The sequence below is a fragment of the Crocuta crocuta genome, unplaced genomic scaffold (assembly GCF_008692635.1).
Source record: "Crocuta crocuta isolate KB4526 unplaced genomic scaffold, BGI_CrCroc_1.0 scaffold231, whole genome shotgun sequence".
Classification (NCBI taxonomy): Eukaryota; Metazoa; Chordata; class Mammalia; order Carnivora; family Hyaenidae; genus Crocuta; species Crocuta crocuta.
In genome coordinates this window covers 5742728-5769838 of record NW_027528357.1, presented here as the reverse complement: position 1 = coordinate 5769838, position 27111 = coordinate 5742728, and the positions used below count along the sequence as shown (strand labels likewise).

Below are 27111 nucleotides of genomic sequence, written 5' to 3'. Positions count from 1 at the left end.
AGTTGGACGCTTAACCAACTAAGCCACCCAGGCGCCCCAATTCCATATATTTTCAAGTCTCTGCTCAGCCCACAATGACCTTCACCATTGCTTTTCCTCCACCCCCTACCTCCAAAGCCCAATTCCAATTTCCTATACCACTTTCTCAGTAAAGAATTCTTTAATTCTGGCTCTAATTCATTATTTTATCCTCCCTATTCCTTTATAACATAATATGTATGTCCCTTTGTTGTAGCATCTAATAAACTTGCTCAGATTTTCTCTTGTTATAATCAGACTGCAATTTCCTTAATGGTAGGGTTCATGTCTCATTGATTTGTCTCTTCCCCATGGTGCCCTTCATATAATAGCCTCATGATATTTTCTGATTGAGTGAATAGAAATTTTAATTCTCCATTTCTGCTTCTAACATAATGTGTTATCCTGGATAAGTCATTCAGTCTTTTTTTAATCAGTAAAATGGGAGAAAATTATAACTCTTTATCTGAATCTCAAGATTATTATGAAAATAATATAATTTGGAAAATGTGCTGTCAATTTTAAGATATATTTGATTAATGAGATTTTACTGTTTGCTGCCTTATTTATAATTTAGAGAAATTAATCAAGATTAAATGGGTTTCAAGTCAAATTTGTATTCTAAGGTATTTCACAGTAATATTTTGGCACACTGGTGCCAAAAAGTTGTTTCAAAAAGAAGTGTGTAATGTTATTTAGTACCTAAATTTTTATCTAAAATACCATGAGAAGTTAGAAACGGGAATTTAGTTTATGTTCTTAACTCCAATTCAATGATAAGATTGAAAGCCATTGTTACTTGATTAAGCAGATCCTGAGTCGTTTTTAATATATCTACGAATGACCAATGTTGGAACTCTAGGCAGGGATTGTCCCATTTTACAACATACTAACAAGTAAATAATTTTTAGTTAAATGATGTGCTCTTGGGGTGGTCCTATATATAACTGAGAATCTGTATTTCTCTAGTTAGCTTTCATATTTGGGCCACTTTAGCCTTTTGAATGAATGATATCAATATGGTATTTCCTCTGCCTTCCCACATTCCAGACTTCTCTCTTTTAACACGTAGTGTCTTGAAAGGACCTCCTCCTAATTATCTAATTGGTATGTTTGGAGGGGAAGGATGTGTCTGAGAGTCCTGTGTTTTTGGATTATCATCCAAATTTGGTGATTATGAAGCTTCAAATACACAAAATGAAATTTTGGAGAATAGACTTTAATGAAAAATCCACTTTGCTATCTTTGAGGAGGTCTCCATTTAAACATGTAGGAAATGATGAAGTTTATAAAAAGTCTATGTAATTATTTGTGTGCTTCTGTCATTAAGTTTCTCACAGTTTTGTTTAATATTTATTAAATGTTCATAGTATACTAGGAGTTTTCCATTACACGGAAATAGTTTGGCTGTCTATTACACTAAATATAGGACAGAATATATTTTACTTTTGAGTAGTGATCTGATTTCCAAGATTCTACTAAATTACATGCATGCTAATACCTTAGCTTCTCTTGATTATTGCCATTACTGCTACCCTGCTACCTGCTTATCATTTCAGATGCAAATTGTCATCTCCTCTGGGAAACTTTCTCCATGATTCCCAGGCAGAAATATGGTTCTTTCTTTTGTATTTAAAGGGAGGTTTTAAATGTATCTTTACCACCGTTTATATATCTGTCTCCCATCTAAACTATGAATTGCAAGATAGCTAGTGACCTATCTCACTCATGTTTGTATAGCCTGTATAGTTTCTCCATCATAGTACATATTTCAGCAGATGTTTATTTGATACAACATATGTTACTTATACACATCTTCAACTGACATCTGTATAAGGGATGGTTTGAGAAGACTTATACTTATTGCACTTGGTCAGACCCTCAAGTTATATACAACAGAGGGCTGATATGTGGAACCAGAGGACTGAAAATTTTAGGAGGAGAAGCATAGTATATTGCTAAGCACCAAGTGGACTATAAATTTGAGCTGTCAACCAACTGGTCTCCCTTTTGGTATGGTATTTTGCAAGTCCTTTGCCAAGGTGATCCATTTAGGTTTTGCATTTTCCTTATGAGAGCTATGTCACTTTTTATGGGATGCAGTGAAATTAGTGGAGAGTGTCCAGAAAAAAACATAATGAGTATTATGTTTGATATAAACCTCAGATCCAAACCTGTAAAAGGTTTCTGGATATTTGATGTCTATGGAATAGTTGGCTTGGGAACCAAAGTAAATATTGAGTGGGTAGAGGAGGCAGTGCACTGGACGGGCATTACTAAGATTTTTCATTTTAGTATAGACTGAATGTAGCTGACAAGGATGGGATTAGTCTCGCCAGTAGAGCAAGTGAAATGGAGATTAGAAGGCAGAATTTTATTAATTTTAAATACAATTATATATGACAAGCAGTCAGATAGCCATTTGCTTAGTGCAAATAATAATTGAGGGTAAGTACATAGAAAATAATGCTGCAGTGATTTAACCCATTTAATTTTATTCTAGACACATTCTGGAAATAGAGAAACTTAGTAAGATTTTGTGTTGGAATTGAAAGTTTTAGTTCTCAGCGTTAGTTTGATTGAGGGATACCAAAAGGAAATATAGTCTTTAATATTGTAATAAAGGTCTGGAGAAGATAAAAATAGTGAATTCTCTGGTTTAGTTTTGAAAACTCTATATAATATCTATCTCTTTGTTTCTTAAAAGCCTATTCATTAAGAAGTTAGAGGGGGAATTGATATTTTAAATGAGTTGGTTGGTTCTTGCTCTTTAACATATAATAGCTCTTGGGGCTCCATTGATTTTGTTATTATTCCTACCATTTGAAGTTGATATTCATTGAAAGTTTTCTGGTCCTCTCTGCGTGATGAGCAAGTAGATGGTTCCTTGATCAGTAGAGATTTTGATAATGCAGTCAAGGCAATGGTAGCCAGAATTATGAAAGTGATGTCCACACAGTGGGATTCAGGAGAAAGAAGGCACATGTTTGGTAATATGAAACAGTGTCAAGAGTCAATCTGGCATTACTTTCTCATCTCCAGAAAAGCCAAGGTTTTTTGTTTTGTTTTCTTGTTTTTTAAACACCAGAATAGTTTGATCCTATATACCAAGCCTAGAAGATTAGCCTTGGAAACCAATATTGTGTTTTCTCTCTTCCCTTCAGGACAGAGTATATTCCATTTGGGACCACCTCAACTACCTTCCCAGGCAGCACCAGGTCTTCATTTGCTGTCAGTTTACCTTCTACTATGAAAAGGATCTTTCCTTGAATGTTCATATTTCACCTTGAGAAGGCAATATATATATATATANGTAGAAGAGTGGTTTGTGGGAGTTTTACTATATATACACATATATAATATTTTCCAGTCTGGTTTCAGACCCCGGCATGGCTTGGAGACAGCGTTGGTGTGTATGAAGGATCTTCCTCGAATGAAGGATTTGGGACAACTTTCCATGATGATTATATTAGAGCCTCAGCTGCTTTCGTGTTGGTCATGAGGTGATGCTGAACCGAATGCTTGAACTAGCAGGAGTGGCTGGGATTGCATTGGAGTGGTTCCGTTCATTCCTTCCGGGTAGGTACCAGCTAGTGACGGGTGAAAATGGACATTGAAGGTCTTCCTCTGTGGAACCGCGTAGTTGTTACTCATTCCCCTGTTTATGTTGAGTGGGTTTGAGAAGACAACTGGACGCTGGAAGGCCAGGCAGTGTGATTTGAATGACTGTGTAGAAGGTTATGAGGGTGATTCCCTGATGGATGTCGCTCACATACGTTATTTCTGTTTTGTCAGTGTGATGGTGCAGACTAGAATTGAAACTGAGAAGTGTGACTTGTTGGAAAGGGAAAATTCGGGAGGCCCTGGTGTGCTTTCTAATTCCTCTGAGTTACAGTTTGTGTAAACTGTGGCCATATTTTGACTACCAATTTATCTATACATGCAAATCCTACTGCAATGTTAGATAGAAATGTTTTATTTTCCTTTTCATTATATATCTGAGCCTTCTTTCCTGTGAACATTGACTGCATCTCCATGATCTTTCTTGCTGAAGCTGTAGTCTGCTTGTTCACCCTTTTCCTTAGGGCTCTTTTAAGCGAAGTAGCCTGACTACATTAATAAATATTCTTGAGGGTGATGGCTGATATTTCCCAGCAAATGTTTTGCTTTATCTTCACTGAGATAACTTCATTATTCTAACCCTATTTTACTAAGAATCCAATTGGGTTGTACTTCTTTTAAGGAGTTTTGCAGCACAAATACTGTCTCTCTTCCTCCTTACACTGCCTAGGCATTTAAAGTTTTTACAGAGAATATGCTAGAGTTTCTTCAATTTTTGAGCATGTTCTTTAGAAACTTGGTGCCTTTTCTTAGCTATTATTTATTTATGAAATATTACTTCAGTTATTTTCCTTTAGGGCAATGAAAAGCTTGCTGAGTGTTGAACATGGAGGAAGTTTATTAGGCCTAATAGTAGAATACAGGTTAAAAAAAAAAAAAACTGAAAAGAAGAAACACAGATGTATGTGTCTGTAAATATCATTAGAACTGTCTGTTGAATGTCATTTTGGCAAAAGGACAGGAAAACTAACATTTATGCAGTAACTGATCAGTGTCAGGCACTGAGCCAAGCAGTTCAGTTAATCTACACAGTAACATTGAGAAGTAGGTGCTGTTTCTTCATTTTACAGATGAGGAAATTGATGCTAGAGAAGTTAGGTATTTTTGCCTCACTTTACACAGTTATAGGTGGAAGATCTGTATTTGTGTCTGGGTCTTGCTGATTCCAAAGCTCATTCTTTCCGTCACAGTAAACTGTTAAGCCACAGGCAAATGTTAGACTTGAAGTGGGGTGTGGGGGTGCCAAAAGGAAAACAAAATGAAGAAAAAGAATGCCTAACAGGAGGCATGAACAAACCAAGGAGGAAATGAAAGATAGGAATATACTACTAGCATCATGATTGTTTTGAAAATTTCTAGTTTCCTTGAAGCTCAGTTAACAAGCCAGGTGACAAAATGAACCATTTTAGGATCATCAAAGGTTTGCCACTTAAGGGATAAATAAGTTTAGAACTTTAGATTTTATCTGTTTGGACATTTGTTCATTCTCTGTTTTGTTTTGAAAATGAAGTAGGAATACCCCACATTGGATCCCAGAATGTTATAAGGAGGCCAGTCAGGTAGTTAGTAATTATCTGAAAAGAGACAGCACTTACAGACCAATTCTAGGTGTTTACTGTTTATAAAAGCTTTTTTTTTTTAAATGCATCTACAAAACTTTTCTATGTGGAACTCCAGCTTACCATTGCCTTTTATGTATAATGTGCTTATGACTAAAGATGTGAATTTTGTTTTCTGGTTAAATAGTAATATATCTGGGTTTCAGTAAATACTTGTTTTCATCTTTGAATGAAGTTTGAATCAATATTATCAGTTTTCCTTTTCATATTGACAGTCAGCTTCTTGCCACATCACAATAGATTTAGTTCAGGCACAGCCAGAGAGAATGTTGTCCCTGGGCTTATAATCTGTCAATTGGCAATAGGGATGTACTGTATCATATATTAAAGTTGTAATTGTTATCCTAACGTGATATACTATTATTAATTATGTTAATGGTACCTAATAAAACACCCCCCCCCAAAGGAGGTAAAGCTCTTTAACTGTAATGACTTTCAATTTCAGTGATATGTTTTATCTACTATCGGCTCATGAAGTCATAATTGAATTCAGCACCTTAAGATTTCCTGACTTAGCTTTAGTGAAATATTGATTTCATGGAATTAGGTGGCAGGTGCATCGAGGAACTATTTCCTGAAAGCTTTAAATGACTATATAAAACCTCAAGAATATTAATTCAGGTTAAATGAGTGGGTTGGAGTTGTGCTTACTTAAGATGTTTGCCAAATGGCCAGAAGCCATGATATCTCAAGTTTTGTTTTTTGAAACATTGAAAAATGAAGGAAGGCAGATGACTATTTCCTTTATTGTTACATAAACCTGGATAGTTCTCTATAATTCTAGCAACTGCTTAATCAGTTACCATTTAGTTAGTTGATTAAATAGGGCTCCAGATTGAAAGTATTTTTTCTTGAATTACTGTGCCTTACCAATTCTCTTCCTTTCCACTCCTATTACATTTACATATTTTTCTCCCTTTTTGTCACTGCCGTTGTTGTCTGGAGGGTCTCTCTGTGCCTGGCTGGAACATTGATATTGCTGTAAAATAATGTACAGGAAATCTTCTTTGTCTAAAGATACATTTCTCCCCATGGGTCATCAAAATGCGCATTTTTTTCCTAAGGAAAATGTTTATTTCTGTAAAACAGAGGTAACGCATATATAGCATATTAGTAGCATTACTTTTGGAATTTATTAATAGGTATGTGTGTATAATTTTATACTTTTCCAAAACCGTTAGCCTGAAACAGTATTGTTTATTCTCTTTTTACATTTGCATTGATCTTAGGCATTCTTAACTTTATCGTATTGGATTGATTTTTTTTTTTTCATTTTTCTATATGGAAGAGTATTAATATGGCTTACAGGAAACATAAGCATTTCTGCAATCCTTCCTCCCGACTTATGCCTCTCATGAATTATATCTTCCTGAAGGTGAAATTAAAGAACTAGGTGTATTAAATTTCTTTTAGGCGTACTTCCAGACTCTTAGATGTATTTTTAAGTGTCAAAATTAAGTCTGGGGAAGGGAAGGATGCTTAACTTCACTGGCCTTTGTATTTACTCTTCCTTCAAGGCATATTGTTTCCATAAGAGATCTTGCCTAGAAGTTAGGCCCTTTGTAAAGTTTGTTTTTACTTTATAATTCGATATGAATTCTGTGGATGTATTTCATGCCCTTCCAAGTAACTATGATACTTGACTTTCGTAAAACTTATATTTTATAGCAGATAGCTATGTTTACTAAATATCTTCCTATGGTGATACCTCTAATTAAAACAGATAACTGCTACTAAACAAATTGTCTTGAGAATATAAGTGGACAAAAGAAAGAGGAAAAGGAGGAGAGGGGAGGAGAGACCACAACTGAGTTAAGCTGACATTTGTCCTGCGGTGTGAATGGCAGTCTTAACAGTAGTGGTGGGTGTAGTTAATTTTAGACATTTCCTTTATCAAACATTTAAAGGTAAAAATTTCCCCATAGCCAGCAAAATTCTGAGCTGAATTCTTTTGACATTCTGCTGATCAAGGAATTTCCCATGAGTAGTACCGGATTCTTCTGCAGAAAAGGAGTAGGAGCATGAATCAGATATGGGCCAGAAAACCCTGCCCTTCTTTCTGAGCCATAGAAAGCCATGAAAAGTAATAAATGTTTATTGAACGTGTAATGCATTAGTTGTGTTTTATATTGAGGAAGATACACACGTGATTGAAAATCTGCCAATGAAAGGTCCTAACAATTGGGAAGAAAATTAGAAAAATTCAGATCCTACGTGAATCCACCTTTGATAGGGAAGTGACTTTTCACAGTTAAAATCTGTAAAACAAAGTGCAAAGGAAAAGAAGATGGACATAACTGACTACAGAAATTTTTATGTGCTGCATATCAAAAATATTAAGTGATGGTGGGGAAAATATTTTCAGTTCATGTGCTGAAGATATGATATAAAGAGATTATTAAAACATTTACGAAAAAAAAAATCATGACCTTAGAGCATCGTGGTAAAAGGACATGAACAAAAGAACTCCAGGGTAAAAAACCAAGGAATATACAAGTATGTGGATAAGCATTTGATCTTGCTAATAATCACAGAAATGCAAGGTAAAGTAGCCACTGGAGATTGTTTCTTCATTTACCTAATAAGTTAATCAGTCCACACACTTCACCCTGACTCTGAATGTTCCCTGCTATATATTACTGGTGAGAGTGTAAACTAAAATAACTCATTTGAAAAGCCAGTTGGCATTATTTGCAAAAGGTCGGTGCATAGCTTACACACCCCGAATTAATAATGCCACTTCTGCAAGCCTATCTTAAAATACTTTTTAATATAAGAAGAAAAATTTGTGCTGAGAAACTCATATTAATGCTATCTCAGTTGCAAAGGAAATAATTTAAATGCTTTCCAGTGATATCAGAGTCGTTCTCAAACTGGGCTGTAAATTAGAATCATTTGGAAAGATATAAGAAAATGCTGAATACCTGGGCACCACCCGGAGATTTTTACTTAATAATCAGTTTGAAGTTGTTTCAAGATTTGCATTAAAAGAATTGCCCTAAAAATTCTGAGATATAGCCAGATTGAAAAACATGGACTTGAAACAAGTTGATAGAATATATTTAACTAGTTCATATATTTACGATGGTTTTATAGTATAGAAAGCGTATAATATAAAATGAAATATTGTAATTCAATACTTAGGTAAATTATAACTTTAAAATAGAAGTACACCAGTAAAATAGGCTAAAACAAAATTTATAAAATGCTCAGAGTTGTTTTAAGGAGATTTTGAGTGATTTTTTTCATCTTTTCATCCATTGACATAGTTTAGTAATGTTCTTATATTACCTTTTAAAAGAAAAACTATATTTAAAAGAAAGATGCCTGCTGGTGAGATCCTCTAGGTAATTTCCTATTTATAAGTTATTTCTACCTGTGAATACAGAGATTTATTCTGACTTCTAAAATCATCATGCCCTGAGGTTAGAGTTATACTTCATTATTATAATAAAACCCTTCATAAGATTCTTTTTTTTCCTTTTTGTCATCTCAGAAATATTTTCTCATGTAGTTTTCTGACTGTTGGAATATAATAATCTCAAGTCAGTCATTTTTTTTCTTTTTTTTTATTACTCTGCATCTGTGCCTATCAATTTTCACCTTTTTAAATAGCACCTCTATGCTGATGGTTCCCCAGTGTTTATCTCTAACCCCAGCATTAACTCTGTGATGCATGTATGTATCTGAGTTTGGACGCATACCTTTAAATTAGTAAGTCCACACTAAATTTATCATAGTTTCTTTCCCAAACCAATCTTTTCTATATTAACTGTCTTAACTGATTATACCAGTTTCTCCCCAGTTGCTAAAGCAATCCCAAATTCCTTCTCCTGCCTTAATTCACATATCTAGTTAGTGTTTATGTCTTACTGATCCCTCCTCACACTGTATTTCTTCTCATGCATTTCTTGACTCTTTTCTCTCTTCTCTGCGCCACCATCCTTGCTCTGGTGACATTCATGTCATCTTCCCTGCAGTACTGAGGCTCCTATTTGATCTGTCTCTAGGCATGTCTCATTCTAGATCTGTCCTCATGCTAACAGAGGGGCAAGGGCATTTCCCTCCTTAAAATCCTCTGGGGCTCTTTATCATGTCTCTCATGAAGTCTAAGCTCTTGGCCATGGGATTTAAACTGTGGTATCAACATCATGTGCCTAGCATGGTGCATATATCTTCCCTCTGGAAGCTGATCCCAACCCTACTCTCTCCCACTCACTCTCTGGAAATACCAAATAAATAATCATGTTTCTGTGCATCGCATTCAGTTCTGTCCATCTGTGCCGCCTTCATGCTGCTCATTCTACTTGGAATGACCCCGTCACTTCCATTTTGGATAGATTAACAAAAATGTAAGGATTAATACTGTCCACCATTTACTAGGGTGAGGAAAATAGTTACTCTCAACAGAAGGTAAATTGGAAGCAGCTATCAAAATTTTAAAATCATCCTTTAAATCTAAAAATTCTTTCCGGAATCTGTTCTAGAGAAATAGCTGTACATATTTCCTCAGTCTGTTTGGGCTGCTTTAACAGACTACTGTAGACTGGGTGGCTTATAAACAACAGAAATTTGATTCTCTCAGTTCTGGAGACTGCAGCAGAGTCTAAGAACAGGGTGTCTGCAGATGTGGAGTCTGGAGAGGGCCTGCTTTCTGGCCCACTGGACATCCCACTTCACATTGAGTCCTTATGTGGGAAGGGGAGAGAAAACTCTCGAGAGTCTCTTTCATAAGGACACAAGTCCCATTCATGAAGGCTCCATTCTCATGACCTAATGACCTCCTAGAGGCCCCCACCTCGACATGCAGTTACTTTGGATACTAGGTTTCAACATACAAATTTTGGAGGTTGGCGACACAAGAACTCAATCTATAGCTCATATATATAAAGAAGTAAATCCTGGATTATTTAGTGCAGCACTATTTTAATGGGTAAAATTAGATCTAAACTAAATATTAAATAAGGAAATACTTTAAAAATTTATGATATGCCTACTCTATGTGGTATTAAAAGTACTATATGAATAGTAAGAATATTCAATGATCTATACAGTGTTAGGAGCAAAAAAATATTCTGTGATAGACCCTTAATAGTCATTACTTCTAAGTAGGAGGTGCAGTTGGGGGATTTGGGGAGGGACTCATTACTTTTAAAGATTTTATTTTTTTAAAGTAATCTCTACACCCAGCATGGGGCTCGAACCTACAACCCTGAGATCACAAGTCACATACTGTACCAACAGAGCCAGCCAGGCGCCCCAAGAGGAACTCATTACTTTTAATTCTGTGTGATAATGTACCTTTGCACTTACCATATAATGTCCATGTATTTATTTGCTTGCATAAAAGGTTTTAAACAATAACGTAAGCGGATACAAGGGAAGAATCTGACAGATTTAGAGAGAAGCCAAATTTCAGGTAGAAGAACAAAATCGTAAGTGATTTTCCCTTTTGAAAATGTTGAAAATACAATAAAATACCACAGGCCAACAACCAATGGCTGGAGTTCACAGTTGTGGAGATGTTGTCATAGTTGCTTCGGATTGCTATTGAATTAAGTCTAGCAGAAAAAGCTGGAGCTTCTTTGATTCCCTTCTTATCTCAGAGACAATCGGTGTCATAGATTTGCTGTATACTATTGTAACTCAGAATTTTATAGTTTTACTATGAATATTTTGGTAAAAGTGTATGTATGTCTACAGCTGTAATCCGTTGATGGATATTCAGTTTATTGACATTTTTTCCCTTTTAAAGCAAATAATGTCTCTTTGTGAATGTGCATGGGTTTGTCTAGGACCTATACCAAAAAGTGGAATTGCTGATCTGTAGAGCATGCATACTTATGTTTTGTTTTGTTTTTCACTAGACATTGCCAGATGTCTTTCCAAATTGGTTGTGTCAATTTATATTCTCACTAGGGTATTTCATAGTTTCTATTTCTGGACATTTTCAACCGGTCCTTGGTATTGCCAAGCTTTAAATTTTGTTCTACTCTGTAGATTGTGAAATGTTACTTTATCAACAGCCCCTGAATGTTTCATGAGTGTCCAAGCCTGACGAGGCCCTGCGAGGGGGACACAGAAAACCCTAAGGCAGTTGGTTGCCATTGAAAGGAGCTGGTTGCAGTCAGGCAGTGTGGTCAGTTAGATAGACGCCCAGAACTAAATGCTGCCATCATGGGACTGGCTGTAAAGCCTGTGGAAATTCAGTGATGATCTTGGACTGGAGAGGTGACTAGAGGTTTTTAGGACATGAAGGCGAGAGGACCTTGACAAATGGGTAGGAAGAGAGGAGAATGGAGGGCACTGAAGGTGAAGAGAGCAGGCAGACAGCATGGCTGGGATGAAGAGTAAGCCAGTAGTAAAACCATTATGAATTGTCCTTAAAACCTTAGCCAGAAAGGGATTAGCAGAGTTTTAAAGCACACCTATTTTCAACTCATCATTTTACAGGTGAGAAAATTGAGGCCTAGAAAAATGTGATCAATTTATAGGCTATTAGACAAGTTCCAAAGAAGGAGGAGGAGGAGGAAGAGGAGTTTCTGGCTTACTTGACTTGGATACGATGGGTTGATCTAGATAATGCAGGAGTTGAAGTGGTACCACCTTTCCCCACTCTTTTCATTCCATGTTTTGCTCTGCTTTTCTTTTGTTAGGTTTATTCTTGGCAGGCTGTCCTTGTGGAGGCAGAGGTAGACACCAGCTAATCTTTTTTGTACCTTTACAGCTTGTATTTCTATGGAAGATAATGTATACTCTTTTCTCTTTACTTCTATATCAGTTCCCCAAAATTCCACCATTTGACCATCAGGACTGTTCCACTGAAAACTAGCCTGGAATCACATTACTGAAGTGGGGAGAGTTCCTAAGAGAAAGGAATGCATGGTATGCATGTGTAAGATGACCAAGTGTGGCCTAAGTGGAGTGTAGGGTGTTTGACAGATGCTTTATGTCCACAAATGCATGATTGTAGCAACCTTTAAGCAGTGACCATCTCAACAAACATGTTTTGAGTGCATTGGTAATACTTGTTGGATACTACAAAGATAAATATTTGCCTGTCCCCTATGGAGTTCCCAAACTTCTAAGTAGTAAGGGCAGGAAAGTTAGAGGTTGAAAAGTTTTGATGCATGAGAAGCCATGAGATATTCAAAGTGTTGAGACTGTAATACAGGAATGCCCTGGGATCACGAAAGGTGTCACCATACAGGTGGTAGTTAAAGGTTTTATTTTTATTTATTATTATTTTTTTATTATAGAGAGAACATGAGCTAGAAAGAGGGGCAAAGAAGAGAGAGAAAGTGGAAAAGAGAGGGGGGGGGAGAGAGAGAGAGAGAGAGAGAGAGAGAGAGAGGGAGGGAGTGAGAGAGAGAGAGAATCCCAAGAAGGTTCCATGGTTAGCACAGAGCTCAACCCAGGGCTGTATCCATGACCCTGGGATCATGATCTGAGCCGAAATCAAGAGTAAGATGCTCAAATGATGGAGCCACCCAGGCACTCCTAAAAGTTTTATTTATTTTGAGTGATAAATGGAGCAAGGAATGGGATGCGGTTCTAGACAGAGGGTTTCATGGGAACCAAAACAGATATGGGAAACCGTGGAGGCACATGATTTACTGAGTTGGATCAGATTATAGGAGATTGGTCTGAGAGTAATCTGGGAGGTGGAGAAGATGAGGTTGGTGCCAAGCACACCGTAGGGAGGACTGTGATTTCAGCCTGGGAGTTTGTGCTTCTGAAACCACTAATTTTAAAAATAAATAAATAAAATCCAGTGTGTATCCTGGCCTGAGGAATCTAAGCAGTGTTTTTGTTTGTTTGTTAAATAGGAGCATCGCTCTGGCCCCAGTGGGTAGGCTGCATTGGAGCAGGGAGACGTTGAAGGCAGAGTTGGGGGCTATAGAACTGTCCACCTGTGATGCAGTCAGACACCGTTTCAGTGAATTAGGGTGTGGGGAAGTGTAAAGGGAAATTGAGAGGTGAATTTTGTTGAGCCACAACAATGTGAAGGATCTGAGAAATGCTTCAGTTCTGGGTGATGTGGAGGAGGATAGTGAGAGAAATAAAAGATCAGGAAGATCTCTAGTGGGAGGATGAGGAAGATGATTCTGTGTTGGGTAATATTGCAAATATGTAGTATTTTCAGTTATGTTTTTCAGTGTTATTTAAAGTTCCTGGATATGTTTTTCAATTTTACAAATGTACACAGTTTTTACAAACTCATCACAGTACATTGTTTTTTTCCACATAGTAACAGATGTTTCATATACCTTTAAAATAAGATTGTAAGCATTCGGCTAATAAAATTAAACATTCCTAGGAGTTACAACTGCTAGGAAGTTTTTTCTAATGATTCTAGCCATAAATATAGTATAGCATTTTCCCAAGTGTATTTCTTGGCATACTATAATAGGGTAAGTTGCTAAATATTATGGTGGGAAGGATTTTTTTTTTTTTATCGCTTATGCTTAGGAAACACTGAGTTAGGGAGGTTTCTTGAGGTAAGGAAGATTTTTTTTTCACAGACTTTAGTATATAATAATGTGTTTTGGTGAGTTTACAAAGCATACAGCATGCTGCTTCTCCAAAATTCATGACAGTTTGCTGGGGGCCTCACTTGGGACTAATATCCTATAGAACACGTTTAGAAATACTGTAGTATTAAGCCATTGCTAACGAGTTGGGAAAGGAGGAGGAGTACGAGTGAGTAGAGAAATTCACATCATTATATGAAACTCGTTTATCATACCAAATATAAGTAATGTCTGTTTTTTAATGTGTGAAATTCACCATTTTGTTTTGGAAGGTATATTTTTTGGCCTAACTGAAAATATTATCTTTGAGATTGTGGTAACGGAGCAATAGTATAAAGTCCTGAAGAGCCAGCAGTGGCCCTGGGTTGGTTGCCTCTGCATTAGAGTTGGTGACATAAGAAATTGGCATAGGATCCCATCTCAGTCATCTTCTTGAATAAACTAAGGATAACATTTAAATTTGAAATGATTTTCCTCCTGTCGTGCCACATGCCTCAAGGCTCCTTTCTCCTAAATCCCTTGTCATTTTGCATGTATTCAGAGAATTCAGCTGAGCTCATCCTGTATTTCTCTTATGTGTAAAGCACTGTCAGAGTACAAATTTATTTCAAGATTAACTTGACATATATAATGTGTTCAATAAATGTTTATTCAATTAATGGATTGTGTTATTCTTTAATGATCCAGTTCTACAAAGAGTCATCTCCGTTATGGGCCTGAATTCTCTACCATACTCTCTCCGAGCTTTTTCTGCTTTAGTTTTCAGAGGTAGCATTACCTGAGGAAGATGAACGGCAATGTCATCTTCTGCAGCCTAGTTCTTAGAATAATGGAATCTACCCAGAGGGCGTCATTGCTATAGGTGGCATTGAGTGAAGATGAAGCCAACCACATTTACCATTTTCCAGCATCTGTCTTTTCTTTGTGTGTTTCCTTCAAGTGCTAAATATTCTTTTTTAGTATCCAAGATTAATTAAGTGGAGGAGGCAACTGTGGGGAGAAGTATGTGGGGGAGTGGAAAAAGCATGGGCTTTGGAATCAGAATAGAATTTGGATTTCAGCTGTATCACTTAGTTGTTATTTGACTGCAGTAAGATTCTTCACATCTCAGCCTCAGTTATATCTGCAAAACTGAAAATCATGCTTACCTCTCATGGTGGCTACAAGGAATATAGATAATAGTTGTGAAGGCCCAATTACATTAGAAATGCTTGGTAAATGGTAACTGTAATAACAGATATTTATTATTGTTCTTTTCCTGCTACCTTTACTGAATATCTTATTTTCACAATTATTCACATGTGAAAGGCTGGGGGCTTGGCCTATATGCACTCCCTGTCTTCACTTATTTTTGCTAATGAAATGAAAGTGAAATTGGACAAAATCTTAACCTGAACCAATTCTTTAGACAGGTTAGCAACTATTTAAATTCTTTCCACTTGCCATCTTTTATATCTCTTGATGTTGGTCTCTTTGAGGAAGAGTAGTATTCATAATCACATAATTCACAATTTTTGAACATTTACAATTTGCCAGATACATTTCTAAATGGTTTACATGGTTTAACTCATTGCTTCTTCAGAATAATCCCTTATGAAATAGGGACTTCTATTATCGACATTCTGTAGTTGAGGAAACTGAGACCCAGAGTGGTCAAGTCTAAAGTCACAGAGCTAGTAAATGGTCCAGCCTCTGTTGAACTCAAGCTGACAGGCTCCAGAAGCCACAGGCTTACTCATTGTGCTCTGTTGCCTCTCTTCCTATAGTAGTGGTAACATGATGGGGGAGAGACCGTTGCCAATATCCAGCTACAGTGTGCTGTGTTGTTTCTCAGTGTCTGGATTTATAGATGCCTCATGTCAGATTTGAGTTGGACGCCTTTAAAAATGATAATTTGGATTATAGGCTTTAATTGACACTTGGAGAGGCCTATTTTTTTCCTTATAGATACTATTTTAAAATAATACTAGGCTTACTTCTATCCCTGAATTAATGTTTTGGGATTCCTGCCTCCTAAAACAAAAGGCACTTTAATGAATGTGGTTGTATGAACCACCGAAGTCTACCTGGTGGTAGCTTGGTAAGGTCTCTAAAGTGAATGAAAGGTTGAGTTCAAATTCCTGTTTATATTTTAAGAAGACTATCTATTTATATTGTTCAGACCAATGAGAGACATGTGTTTAGGTTTGGAAATTGTTTCTCTACATTTGAGAATTGCATGACATATGTCACTTGGTGATTATTTCATTCCTCAATATATCTACCTCATGAGTACCCCTGCTACATTTTTAATTTTACCATAGAGGTGTGTTGAATTTTTAGAATCATGTGGATATTCTTCACCTGGAAATAGGCAAAATATCTTCCTTTTATGACCCATCTCTTAAGTTAACTGGTTATTCCTATTTGTGTTTATATTTTTAAGACTCTTATTTCTCATGTCTGTGCTGATTAAAAATGTTCATTACTGATCTTAGAGGCACTGTAGAGTTTGGAACACTTGTTTCTGTCTTCAAAACCAAATTTCAAGGTTGCTTTAGGTCATTTTTTGGCTAACAGTTTATGTGCTGGGATTATTTAGGTAACGTATATAGCTTTTGTTTTTTTTATAGCTTTTAAGTTTTTGTTTTCAAGAGTTTCAGATTGGTGGTAATTGTTTTCAAGAGTAATAAGTTAGTTTGGTCTTGACTTTCTAGGATTTTTTTTTTTTAATCATCTAGCTTACTGACCTATCAGATGTACAGTGTTCCTCTGTGTTTTAAGGAGTCATCCACCCTTACTGTTTATTCTTCACCCCTCATAATGACTTGCCCATTGAAGATGTAAATAAATAGTCGCTTCCAAAAATGAACTGTTCTTTTTTTAACATTTTAAAATATTTTTGTGAAATATAACTATAGTTAGATGCATAAATTCTAAGTAAACAATTTAATTTTCACATTGTGAGCACAAAGATCCTGTTTCAAGAGCTAAAGTAGTACTTGCACCCCAGAGCCCCCACATGATTTCCTCTTAAAATGTATCCTTTACAGTTAAGGTATTTTCTTTAAGCCATCAATACTGGAAGTATTTGTAAGGAGCTATTATGAATTAAAAAAATTTTTTTTAATGTTTTATTTATTTCTGAAAGAGAGAGAGGGAGCAAGAGAGGAAGCATGAGCAGGGGAGGGGCAGAGAGAGGGGGAGACACAGAATCTGAAAGAGGCTCCAGGCTCTGAGCTGTCAGCACAGGGCCCCACATAGAGTTCGAACCCAGGAACCATGAGATCATGACCTGAGCTGAAGTTGGACGCTCAACCAACTGAGCCACCTAGGTGCCCCAATTATTAATTTTTTTGAAAGGAGAGAGAACATATAATTGTTTCTATTAATTTATATTAATAACACTTAGCACATAACTGTTAATAACACAATAAATGCTGTTAACAGCTGCTTGAATTTGTTGAGTTTTTAGACTTATGTGGTTCAAGATTAATTTTTTGATGCTCCCATATTTGAAAAATCAGATTACAAATGTTTTTTGGCAATAGCTTTCATCTGAAATTTTTAAGAGATACTTAGTAAAATAGAGTAGCTTAACAGTTGGGTTACTTAAATATTGTATAGCATTATTATTTTATATATAAAGAAATGGAGAACCACAATTTTGATATTTTCTTTGTCATATCCATAAATATTCTCCCAATTGTATTCTCTGCGTGGGTTTTTTTTTTTTTGGTAGTTTTTAAAATTATTAAAATAGGGCATCCATTCCCTTCACTAAGTTTGCACTATTAGTGAAATTTTATGTGTTCTGTCAGCAATTTGATGTGATAAAGCAATGGTTTTTCTGTAGCTCACACAGCACCAGGGCTCTGCAAAGCATCTCTGGGGGTTCTTTGATGTCTAGACAGTTTAAATTATGCCTGCTCCCCTGCCTCCAAATTCCACCCCTGTTCTGCTTCAGGGGTTGTGGGAAATGAAAACAAACCAGAAGGGTTCCACAACCCTACAGTCTAGGGAGAAAAACAAACAAGTAGAATAAGCTGTATATCTACCCTGGCAGGTGTATAGGAAAGGGTCCTATTAAAGGGAATGGCAGAAGAAAAGAATTGGATACAAATATTGTCCTTCTTATTTATTTCTAATTATATTTATGATATAGAAATACATGTGCATTGTGGATAGAATGAAAATGTTGTGGAGGCATTAGGGAAGAAAGTACGAGTCACCTTTTACCCCAGCTCCCCAGTTTTTTCCTCCACCTTTGGCAGCCAAAACTACAAGTTTGGTTTGTTTTTTGTATATTGCCCTGTTTATTGAAATGGTAAGATGCAGAATTGCATTTTAAGTTGGAAAACTAACTTTCTTTTCTTTCTTTTTTCATGGTTTTCCTTTTATAATTCGGGATATTGTGATTCTTCCAACTCATCTTTTTAGAAAGTAAGTAACCTTTGAAAGTTCAGAGGTTTTTTTTTTGTTGTTAAAATGTTGATGTTTTGTTATTTCAGATCTACATATACACACATGCATATTTTATTATAGAATTTTTAACTTTTAAGATTCCAACTGAGGTAATTAACCCTTGCCTTAACTGTGAATGTAATGTGTATTTTTTTATTAATTATAAATATGAAATGCTACATAGAAGGTGTTCTTGCTATCTGAGAATACACTTTTAACATATATTTGCCTTATGTTCTTTCATACACACAGTAAATCATTGTAACATATATTCATACATAAACATATATAAATATATTTAAATATGTATGAATATAAATATATTTTCCTGAAAGCAGGCCAAAGCATGCTTGCTAGGTTTATTTTTTTGAATATGGAAATAACAAAAATATGTAAGTAAGACACTTATTTACTACTGGTTGATAATAGTTGGTTAAGACATTCATTTTTTTCAGGGAAAGCAATCCAAATTTTCTAGGCCGTATGGGGTTGTTGAGGCTAATAGCAATAAATAAATAAATGGTATGACGAATTTTTTAAAAATTCATTTCCCTATGTCTATTCTGCACTGGATGAAACAGCTGATGCTAATGTGTTATTATTTTTAAATAAAATAGACCATATAATTAGTTTTTTTTCTGTAAAGAAATGCAGGTGATACACTTAACAACTAAGTGACTAATCAGTCAGTGATTTGAGTTGAAAAATTTGCATTTCATTGCAAAATATTTTTTAATTCTTCTAAAATGTAAATGTTATTTACTTTTGAAATAAAACAGATTTCGTATGTTTATTTTGGGAATGATTTGGGAGAATGATGGTAGTCATTGAGACTTGGTGATATACTGTCATGTGATTGTCAAGTACATATTTTTAAATATTTCCATAGTAAATCTTTAGTTCGTGGAATTAATAAACAGTATAATTTAATAATATATTCATGCTCCACAGAGCTTATTATTTATATGAATCTGGGTGCTTATCACTTACATTTGCAGCAAGCATAGCATTAAACTGCTACTTAATAGTGAATTTATCTTCTACAATTATCTTTTCATTTACTGCACCTTAAAATGTAAATTATAGTGATGTTAAATTGCATTTGTGTAGCACTTTTTGTCTTTAAATTTGTATTATTCTTTCATATTCTAAATCTGTGTTAGGACTTTAGGAAAAAGCAAGAAGAATGTGTGAGGTTTGATGTTAGGTGGACAATTTTATTGTTATATTTTTAAAAGTCTACATTTTTTTTCATTTCTATGTATTGGATCCTATTTTACTTGTAGTGTTAACGTTTTCTTGCCAAGTCCCTACAGAAAGTCTGTGTTTCTGACAGTTTCACTAAATTAAAACTCCACAAATCTGGCATAATAATATCCCAGCTTCAATTTGTCTGTGTTTTTATCTGAAGAGAAAATGACAAATATAGGTATTTTGGAGTGTTCAGTATAACATGTACAGCATTATTTATCTGGAATATGTTCATGAACGAAGATTTTTCTGGGAGAGATGAATACATTTTATTGTATAAGGTATGCCTGGCCCACTTGAGATAGGAGCAAAAAATCTATTATGAGGAAAAATAATGAAATGAGGTCTATAGACTTGGAGAAGCTTCACAAGGAAAGATATTACATAAATGCACACAGTAGAATTACCACATATACTTCAGTGTTATCACTGCATTGTTCTATGACCAAATTTATGTTAGAGATCTTGCTTCCTATCATATCCAATAGGATCATACTGACATGTTGGCATAGAGAAGCTGCTTCCTAAAATAATAGTGTTGTTCTTACTGTAATTCTCATAAACCTTTATGACCATGATGTGTATATATGCAATATATGTAGTATGTACAACATATATAATATATGCAATATATACACATATATACATACACATACATGCTGTGGCAACTTGGCAAATTTAGCCTTTTAGTTTTTGGTGAGTTTTCAGAGTAGGAAAGAGATTGCATAATCTTTGTTTTTAGAAACTTTAAATTTATTAACATAAAATTATGTTCCTGTCATAGAAATTAAAACTTTAAAACCTTAATATCCTAGAAGTTCTCTTATCTGAGAATATTTTGGATTAAATACCCAGAACCCCTATGACACAAATGGGATGGAGTAGGGCTTCTAATCAATACTGGTTCAAACAAATATTGATCTTTTAGTGTATTAGGAAGTAAAATAAATGTGGAAACATTAGTAAATGAAAGTAATAATGCTAGCTCTAACTTCTAGTTTGCAAAAATATTAGTTTGCAAATAAAAAACAGAAGTTCTAAAGTCTCCAGAAAATACATACGTACACATTTCACAAACCTCTAAGTATAATGAATACGTTTCATTGTTTGTTCATATGTGCGTTGATATATTTAATTATTAGTTTAATTCTGCTTGATTTCTTTAAAAAATCTGTCTTCATAATTCAATCACTTGCATCTTTACTACAGAACATAATTATTAACTGGGTAGAATTCCCAAACACGTAGTTTTTTTTAATTGACAAAGCTGAGCAACGGATGTCATTGTAGAAGCTGTATCAGAGGTATAAACCCAGATATACATTTTTATTTGGCTGTGTGAGAAATGCAGTCCTGTGAGTAACTTAAATACTTGTAATTTCAAATCAGTTCTTCCCTGGTTTCTTATTATTCTTTTGTTGCTTTTCAACCTATAGGATGGAGCTGTCCTTGAACTTGGTTTATTTGATCATTCAAGTGCAACCATCAAGTTGTCTGTAATATTTAAAAACTGAGGCTTCATGGTATTATTTGTAAAATAACAGCACATAAACGTTTGGGCTTTGGTTTCTTTGAAATAGAGTGTTGGTTGCTTTATGAATAAAAGCATAATTTCAATTCAGGAGACTTTTTGCCTGAAGCCTATAAGACAGATGCATCTGATTAACTTTGGCAAAACTGGACTGGCCTGTTATTGTAATGTAGATGTTTTCGGGGTTGGGAGGATATTTTAAAAAGGCATGTGAGATGGTCTTTTTTTTTTTTTTTTTTTTGAGAGAGAGAGACTGAGAACAGTTTTGCCACAGAAACTGCATCTCAGACTGCTTCATTTTTGCACATTTTTATTTTCTAGTGGAACTTCTCCATTAGCCTGTCTGAATGCAATGCTTCACACTAACACTCGAATAGGGGATGGAACATTCTTCAAAATCCCTGGAAAGTCAGGCCTCTATGCTCTCAAAGTAAGTTGGATTGTTCTGCATATTGTGTCTGTTATTACTGTGTATCATGCATTTTTTCAGACATGTGAAGGTAAACAAAATTAGATTTGGGTGAAGGGTAGAAAAATGACCCCTATGCCTTTTAAATGTTTTCAGATGTCTTAAAAGTGATTTCATATTAAGAATAAACAATGACATGTTTCTTCAAGGAAAGCATATCTGTGGTTTCAGTCTAACATATGGTAACGGAAAATAGTTGTGGCTTCCTTAAAATTCTTGATTTTTAAAAATTTACATGGAGGAGTGCCACAGCTCATCAGCCAAGAGCTTAGGATGCTCACAGTTGCCGTAAACTATTTGACTTAACGACCATCAGTTGATATACAGGCTTAACACCTGTGTGCCTTTCTGTCTTTTATAAAATAAGTTTATTCCTCCTTCTTGAAAAGTTGATGATTTAAAATAATCATTCAGTTTTAAAACAGCAGTGATATCAAGGAGTTTTAAATAATGCATACTTGTTTCATGAGAAGAATAGAGAAATGGCATAAAAATGACATAAAAAGACTCAGATAATGAGTCTTGATTATTTCAGTGTAATCCCCTTCCCAATTAGAATGAGAAATGCTATCTAAGATACAAAATTCCAGAGGATAAAAGCTGATGCCTACCAATGGTTGTGTAACTTGAACAATAAATCAGGGCATTTTTCTTATATTTTAAAAATAAGTCACTGTTTTAATAAATAATGGATTACATTTAAAGGTCATTAATTTCCTTTGAGAAGACAGTTTTTAATGCTGAAAGTTATACATGGCAAAGAAGCAGGGGTTCTTTCTCAGCTGTTAAGCATTAGGCCCTCATCACTGTGTGTGTTTCAGAAAATAACACAGGTTAATCAGAAAGACTTGTATTATTTCAGTTGCCTTTTGTAGCTACCTGGGTATTTAACGTACTGGTGAAATTCCGAGTTGTTAAACCATTTTCTAATATAAGGAAGAACATAGAATTGAAAAAAAAGGAAACAACGTATGTCACTTTTGTATAAATTTTAAAAGGTTATCTGAAAAAAATCATCTGGGGCAATGTGCTTTTCCCAGTTTTTTTGTTTTTTTTTTTTTGGTTTGTTTTTGAAGGAGTGATTTTACATTAAGAAGTAAATCTGTTGAAATTCCAAGTCATAAGTAACAGTGGTAATACTTGAGGACTCTGAAAGTATTTTAAATGTTTTCAATTGCCAGTACATCTCCATAAATCATCATTTTTTTTCAAAATAATATAGAAAGAGGGGTCGTCATGCCCAGCTGATGGAACGTTGGATTTAGGCTGTGAGTCTGAACTGGATGGCACAGAAATGGCAGAGGCCACTGCCAGTGGAGAAGGAAATGGAGGTAAGTGTGATGAACTTCAAGATATAAGCCTTATTCTGTTAGAAGTTATATAGAATTCCAGTAATTCACTGATTTAATTACTGACCGTTATAGACACAATTTCTTCTCTAAGTTTTTACCACCTACTTAGAGTCATCATCAAGCAAGTAATTTTGATTCAGATGATTATCACCTAAGAAAAGTATGCATTTATTTGCTTTTTGTTCTATTTATTTTTTAAAGCATGGACATTTCTGGATAATATTCTCAAGTGCTATTAGTATATTTGTCCTGTAAGGTGAGAGTGTTGCTGGGTATATCCAGTGGTTTTATTCTTATGGGAGAGAGAGAATGCTAATGTTTTGTCTCTGATTGTGTTTCTTTTTCCTGTGATCACAAGTAGTTTTATGATAGCTTTGTTTGTCCTTAATAAATTAAGCCCAGTGTTAATATTCCTTACAATGAAATAAGGGCCAAATAAGTTATGTTCTTGTGAAACACTTTTGAAAAGTGAGCGACCTTCCAGAATTCTAAGGGAGCATTTTCTGCCTTTGAATTCTGCCCATATTAATTCATTTTTATCTTTCTCAGGACATGTGCATTAGGATTCCATTAGTGTATATAATTCCTGTGCAGGAGTTTAAGCAAATCTTTGTTCCACAAATGCTGCTGTACTTTTTCCTACCCTATGCACTAGTCCCACAAAGTGGACCCAGATCATGATTCGGGAGGAAGACTGTGTCATTAAAGCCTCTGTTGGTGGACTCATAGAAATCAGTAAATTATCTTTAAACAAACAAATCTTAAAGGATCCTTGCAGAAATATCGTGTTTCAGTAATAGCCCAAAGCCATTCATTTTATTAATGGCCATAGGAGTCCCTTTGTATTCTGACTGGACACTCCTGCCGTGTAAGCTGGTATGCTTTCTGATAGTCCCCAAGAGACTGATTTTGCCTCAGTGCCTATCTGATCTGCAACAGAGGTTGTGAATTAAAGTAGGAAGCACAGATTCTTAGTAAAAGGGCTGAAGTTAGCTTTGTGGACTTTTTTTTTTAAACCAACTCTCGCTGAATTTGAGGTCCCTATTCTTACACCTTTTGAAAACTCAACCACACACCATTGTTGTGGTAGTACTGTGAATTTTGACAGGGCCTTATGGTTACAGAGAGAACAAGGCAGAGATACACAACAATTTCTGGCTTTCTGGAAGGGCTGCTAAGTAGAGCAAACTATTCTCCTGCAGAAAGATGAAGGGGAATCTTATTGGGGTATCCTTTTTGTTGCACTACCGGCTTCAGTGAACACTTGTGTTCATTCTCATTCTCTCTCTCTCTCTCTTTCTCTCTCTAACTATTGAGCTTCTATGTGCCCTGTATTGTTTTCAACACTGCAGTTACAGCAGTAAAAACAAGAACAAAAAGAGACCACTCTTGGATCTTAGATTGGTAGAGAGACATTAAGCAAAATAAATATATAAAATGTATAGCTTCTTCAGTGCCAAAAAAGTGATAGGGGAAAAAAGCAATGAGATAATAGTCAGAGAAAGGGGTATATTTGAGAAATATCTGAGGGGAATAAGGGAGCAGGTATTTAAGGGCAAAGAGTTCTAGGTGAAGAAGCAGCGATTATAAAAGCCTTGAAGCAGGAGAGTTCCTGGTATGTTGCAAAAACATCAAGAGCCTCGTGTGGTTGGAGGCCAGGGTGAGCAAGGGAGAGGATGATAAAGACATGAAGTTAGAGAAGTTATGGGGCCAGATATTATAGTGTCTTGATCTTTCCTTTTGCTTTGAGGGAGATGTTCAAAATCTTGTAGAGTTTTGAGCCAGAGAGACAATGACATCATATATATTTTAGCAGAAGCTAAAGTATAGCAGGAGCACTAATTACAAAAAAATATATATAGGGGAACAAGGACAAAACTGGAAACCAGTTAGAAAGCTCTTTCTGTGATCTAGTAAGAGGTGATGGTGTTTGAATAAAAAGAGTAGCAGTGGATATGCTGAAAAGATTGGATTCAGGATATACATGGAGCTAGATCCAACAGGAGCTACTAAAATTCGTATGGTTATGAAATAAAAAAGAAGTTGGAGATAACCCCCAGTGTGAGTGTGAGAAGGTAGAAGAATTAGCATTATCTTTAACTTAGATAGAAAATCTGCAAAAGAATTAGTTTAGGAGACAGAAAGTTATTGATTGGGAGCTCAATTTTGAACATATTAAGTATGTCCTTCATTTTCAACACCCAGGTGGATGTGTATATAATTGGATTCATCAGTCTTGAATTCACGGCGAAGACCTTGCTGTATATACACATGTAAAAGTGGTCAGTTTTAGATGATATTTAAAGGTAAGAAACGGATGAGATCACCAAAGAACTGAAGGGAGATAGAAAAGAGAAAAAGCCCAATGACTGAGCTCAAGGGTACTTGAATTTTAAGAACTTGGAGACATTATATAAAATAATTACAACACATGAGACAGAAGATAAATGGATAGGAGAACATGTTGTCTGTCCTGGAAACCAAGTGAAGAAAGTGTGTCTTTCTGGGGAGGAAGCACCTTAAATGTGCCAAATGCTTTTGATCGATCAGCTTATAATGAAGACTGAGAATAACCATTGGATTTAACTTTGTGAGGTTCTTAATGAAGTTGGCAGTGACCGTTTCTGTCTAGTGCTGAGACCACAAGCCTGAGTGGAGTGGGTTCAAGAGCATAGGAGGACAGAAATTGGAGACCCCAAAAGTAGATGATCCTTTCAAGTGTTTTTGAGATAAAAGAGTGAAATGGGAAAATGACTAAACGGGAAAGTGGAATCAAAAGAAAGTTGTTTTGGGGCACCTGAGTGGCTCAGTCAGTTGAGTGTCTGGCTCTTGGTTTCAGCTCAGGTCATGACCTCATAGTTTGTGACTGTGAGCCCACAGTGGAGAGCCTGCTGGGATTCTCTCTCTCAAAATAATTTAATTAATTAAGGGGCGCCTGANATTTTTAATATGAGAGATAAAAATTAGAATAATTCTATTTATTCAAGATAATGAGGATATTGAGTTGATATCCTCAACTGGATGAGGATGAGGAAAATCCAGTTGAGGAGGAGAATTTGATAATGAGGAAGGTGACCTGTGGCCCTCTGCTTGATTAGATGAGAGGCAATGGGACCTATTAAATGGATGAAGAGATTGGCCTTATAAGATTGTTTGATTTGGTGTTCTAAAGAAAATGAGTTAGAAGAACAGGTGATGTGAGTGGAATGCACAAAATTGAGGTTAGGGTGATCCTATGGAATTTATGTCTGAGATGAGAGGAAAGAAGGAAGGGAGCTAGGTTTAAGGCTGTCATGAATGGTTAGGCAGTGTGTGCCCTCTTCATAGTGCCCTGACTGAAGGCACCATCATCAGTGGCTGAAATTCAGCAGCCTTCTCTTTGCTCAGCCTAGTGCTATGGGAGCTCAGCTGGCTCTCCTTGGAGGAAATGTTGCTTTTTCTTATTTGCACAAAGATGTAGAGGCTGGTGGAAGCCCAGGTGTAAAGTATTAGAGAATCATCTGTGTGGATATTGAAACAGACAACTATGTTAGAACGCGTATTGTGAGGATGTGACATTTAGGAGGTAAAATCTTCAAAACATGAAGGGGGTAACCTAGGAGTTGGGAGATGAAGGGGCGGTAGTTGTAACTATCACCTGATGAAATGACATAGCATGCAGGAGGCATCTAAGAAGCAGTGAGGGAAAACAGAGGCCACCTATCCCATTTCCAGTCCAGTAGTACAAGATGTGTGGAAAAGAGAGGGATTTCTACCTGCCTGAGAGGCTTCCAGGGAAAGTGGTGGTGTTCATTGGACAGAGTCAGGTTTTTCATAGATCAAGATGTGAGTGGAATATTCTGAGAAAAGATGGAGTCTAATGGGAGATTTTGCTAAATGACTAGTTCTGAATTTCAGAGGAAACAGTGGGAAGGTTTTAGTGATTGGAAATGGGTGGAAGACAGGGTGAGAGCACTCAGCCAGTAACTAAAACAAAGCAGGATGAGTAAACTCCCCTAATTTGAAATGGGAATAGGTACTTCACAAAATAACACATACCCACACATCTCCAGCTAATGTGACCAAGACTAGATTTCCTGGTTTCTCCTTTGAAGTTGCATTAGAGAAATTGCTTTGGGGAATCACTGAATGGACAGTAAACAGCTTATTTCCTTGAGTATTTCCTTGAGTATTCCTTGACTTTTCCACTTTTGCATCGTATGGCAAACCACAATTGCTTCTTTTAGGATAAGTATATTTCCTATCTGCATAAATACCATATTCTTCTGTTTAT

The 27111-nt window shown here is 35.8% G+C and overlaps 1 protein-coding gene across 1 annotated transcript in view; it reads left to right on the top strand.

The window, feature by feature from the left end:
* ASXL3 (ASXL transcriptional regulator 3) overlaps positions 1-27111 on the top strand; it is a 176822-nt gene that overhangs the window by 51584 nt on the left and 98127 nt on the right. The window contains 2 exon segments of the mRNA XM_077753852.1: positions 21339-21447; positions 22709-22817. Coding sequence (XP_077609978.1) covers positions 21339-21447; positions 22709-22817 — 218 coding nt within the window.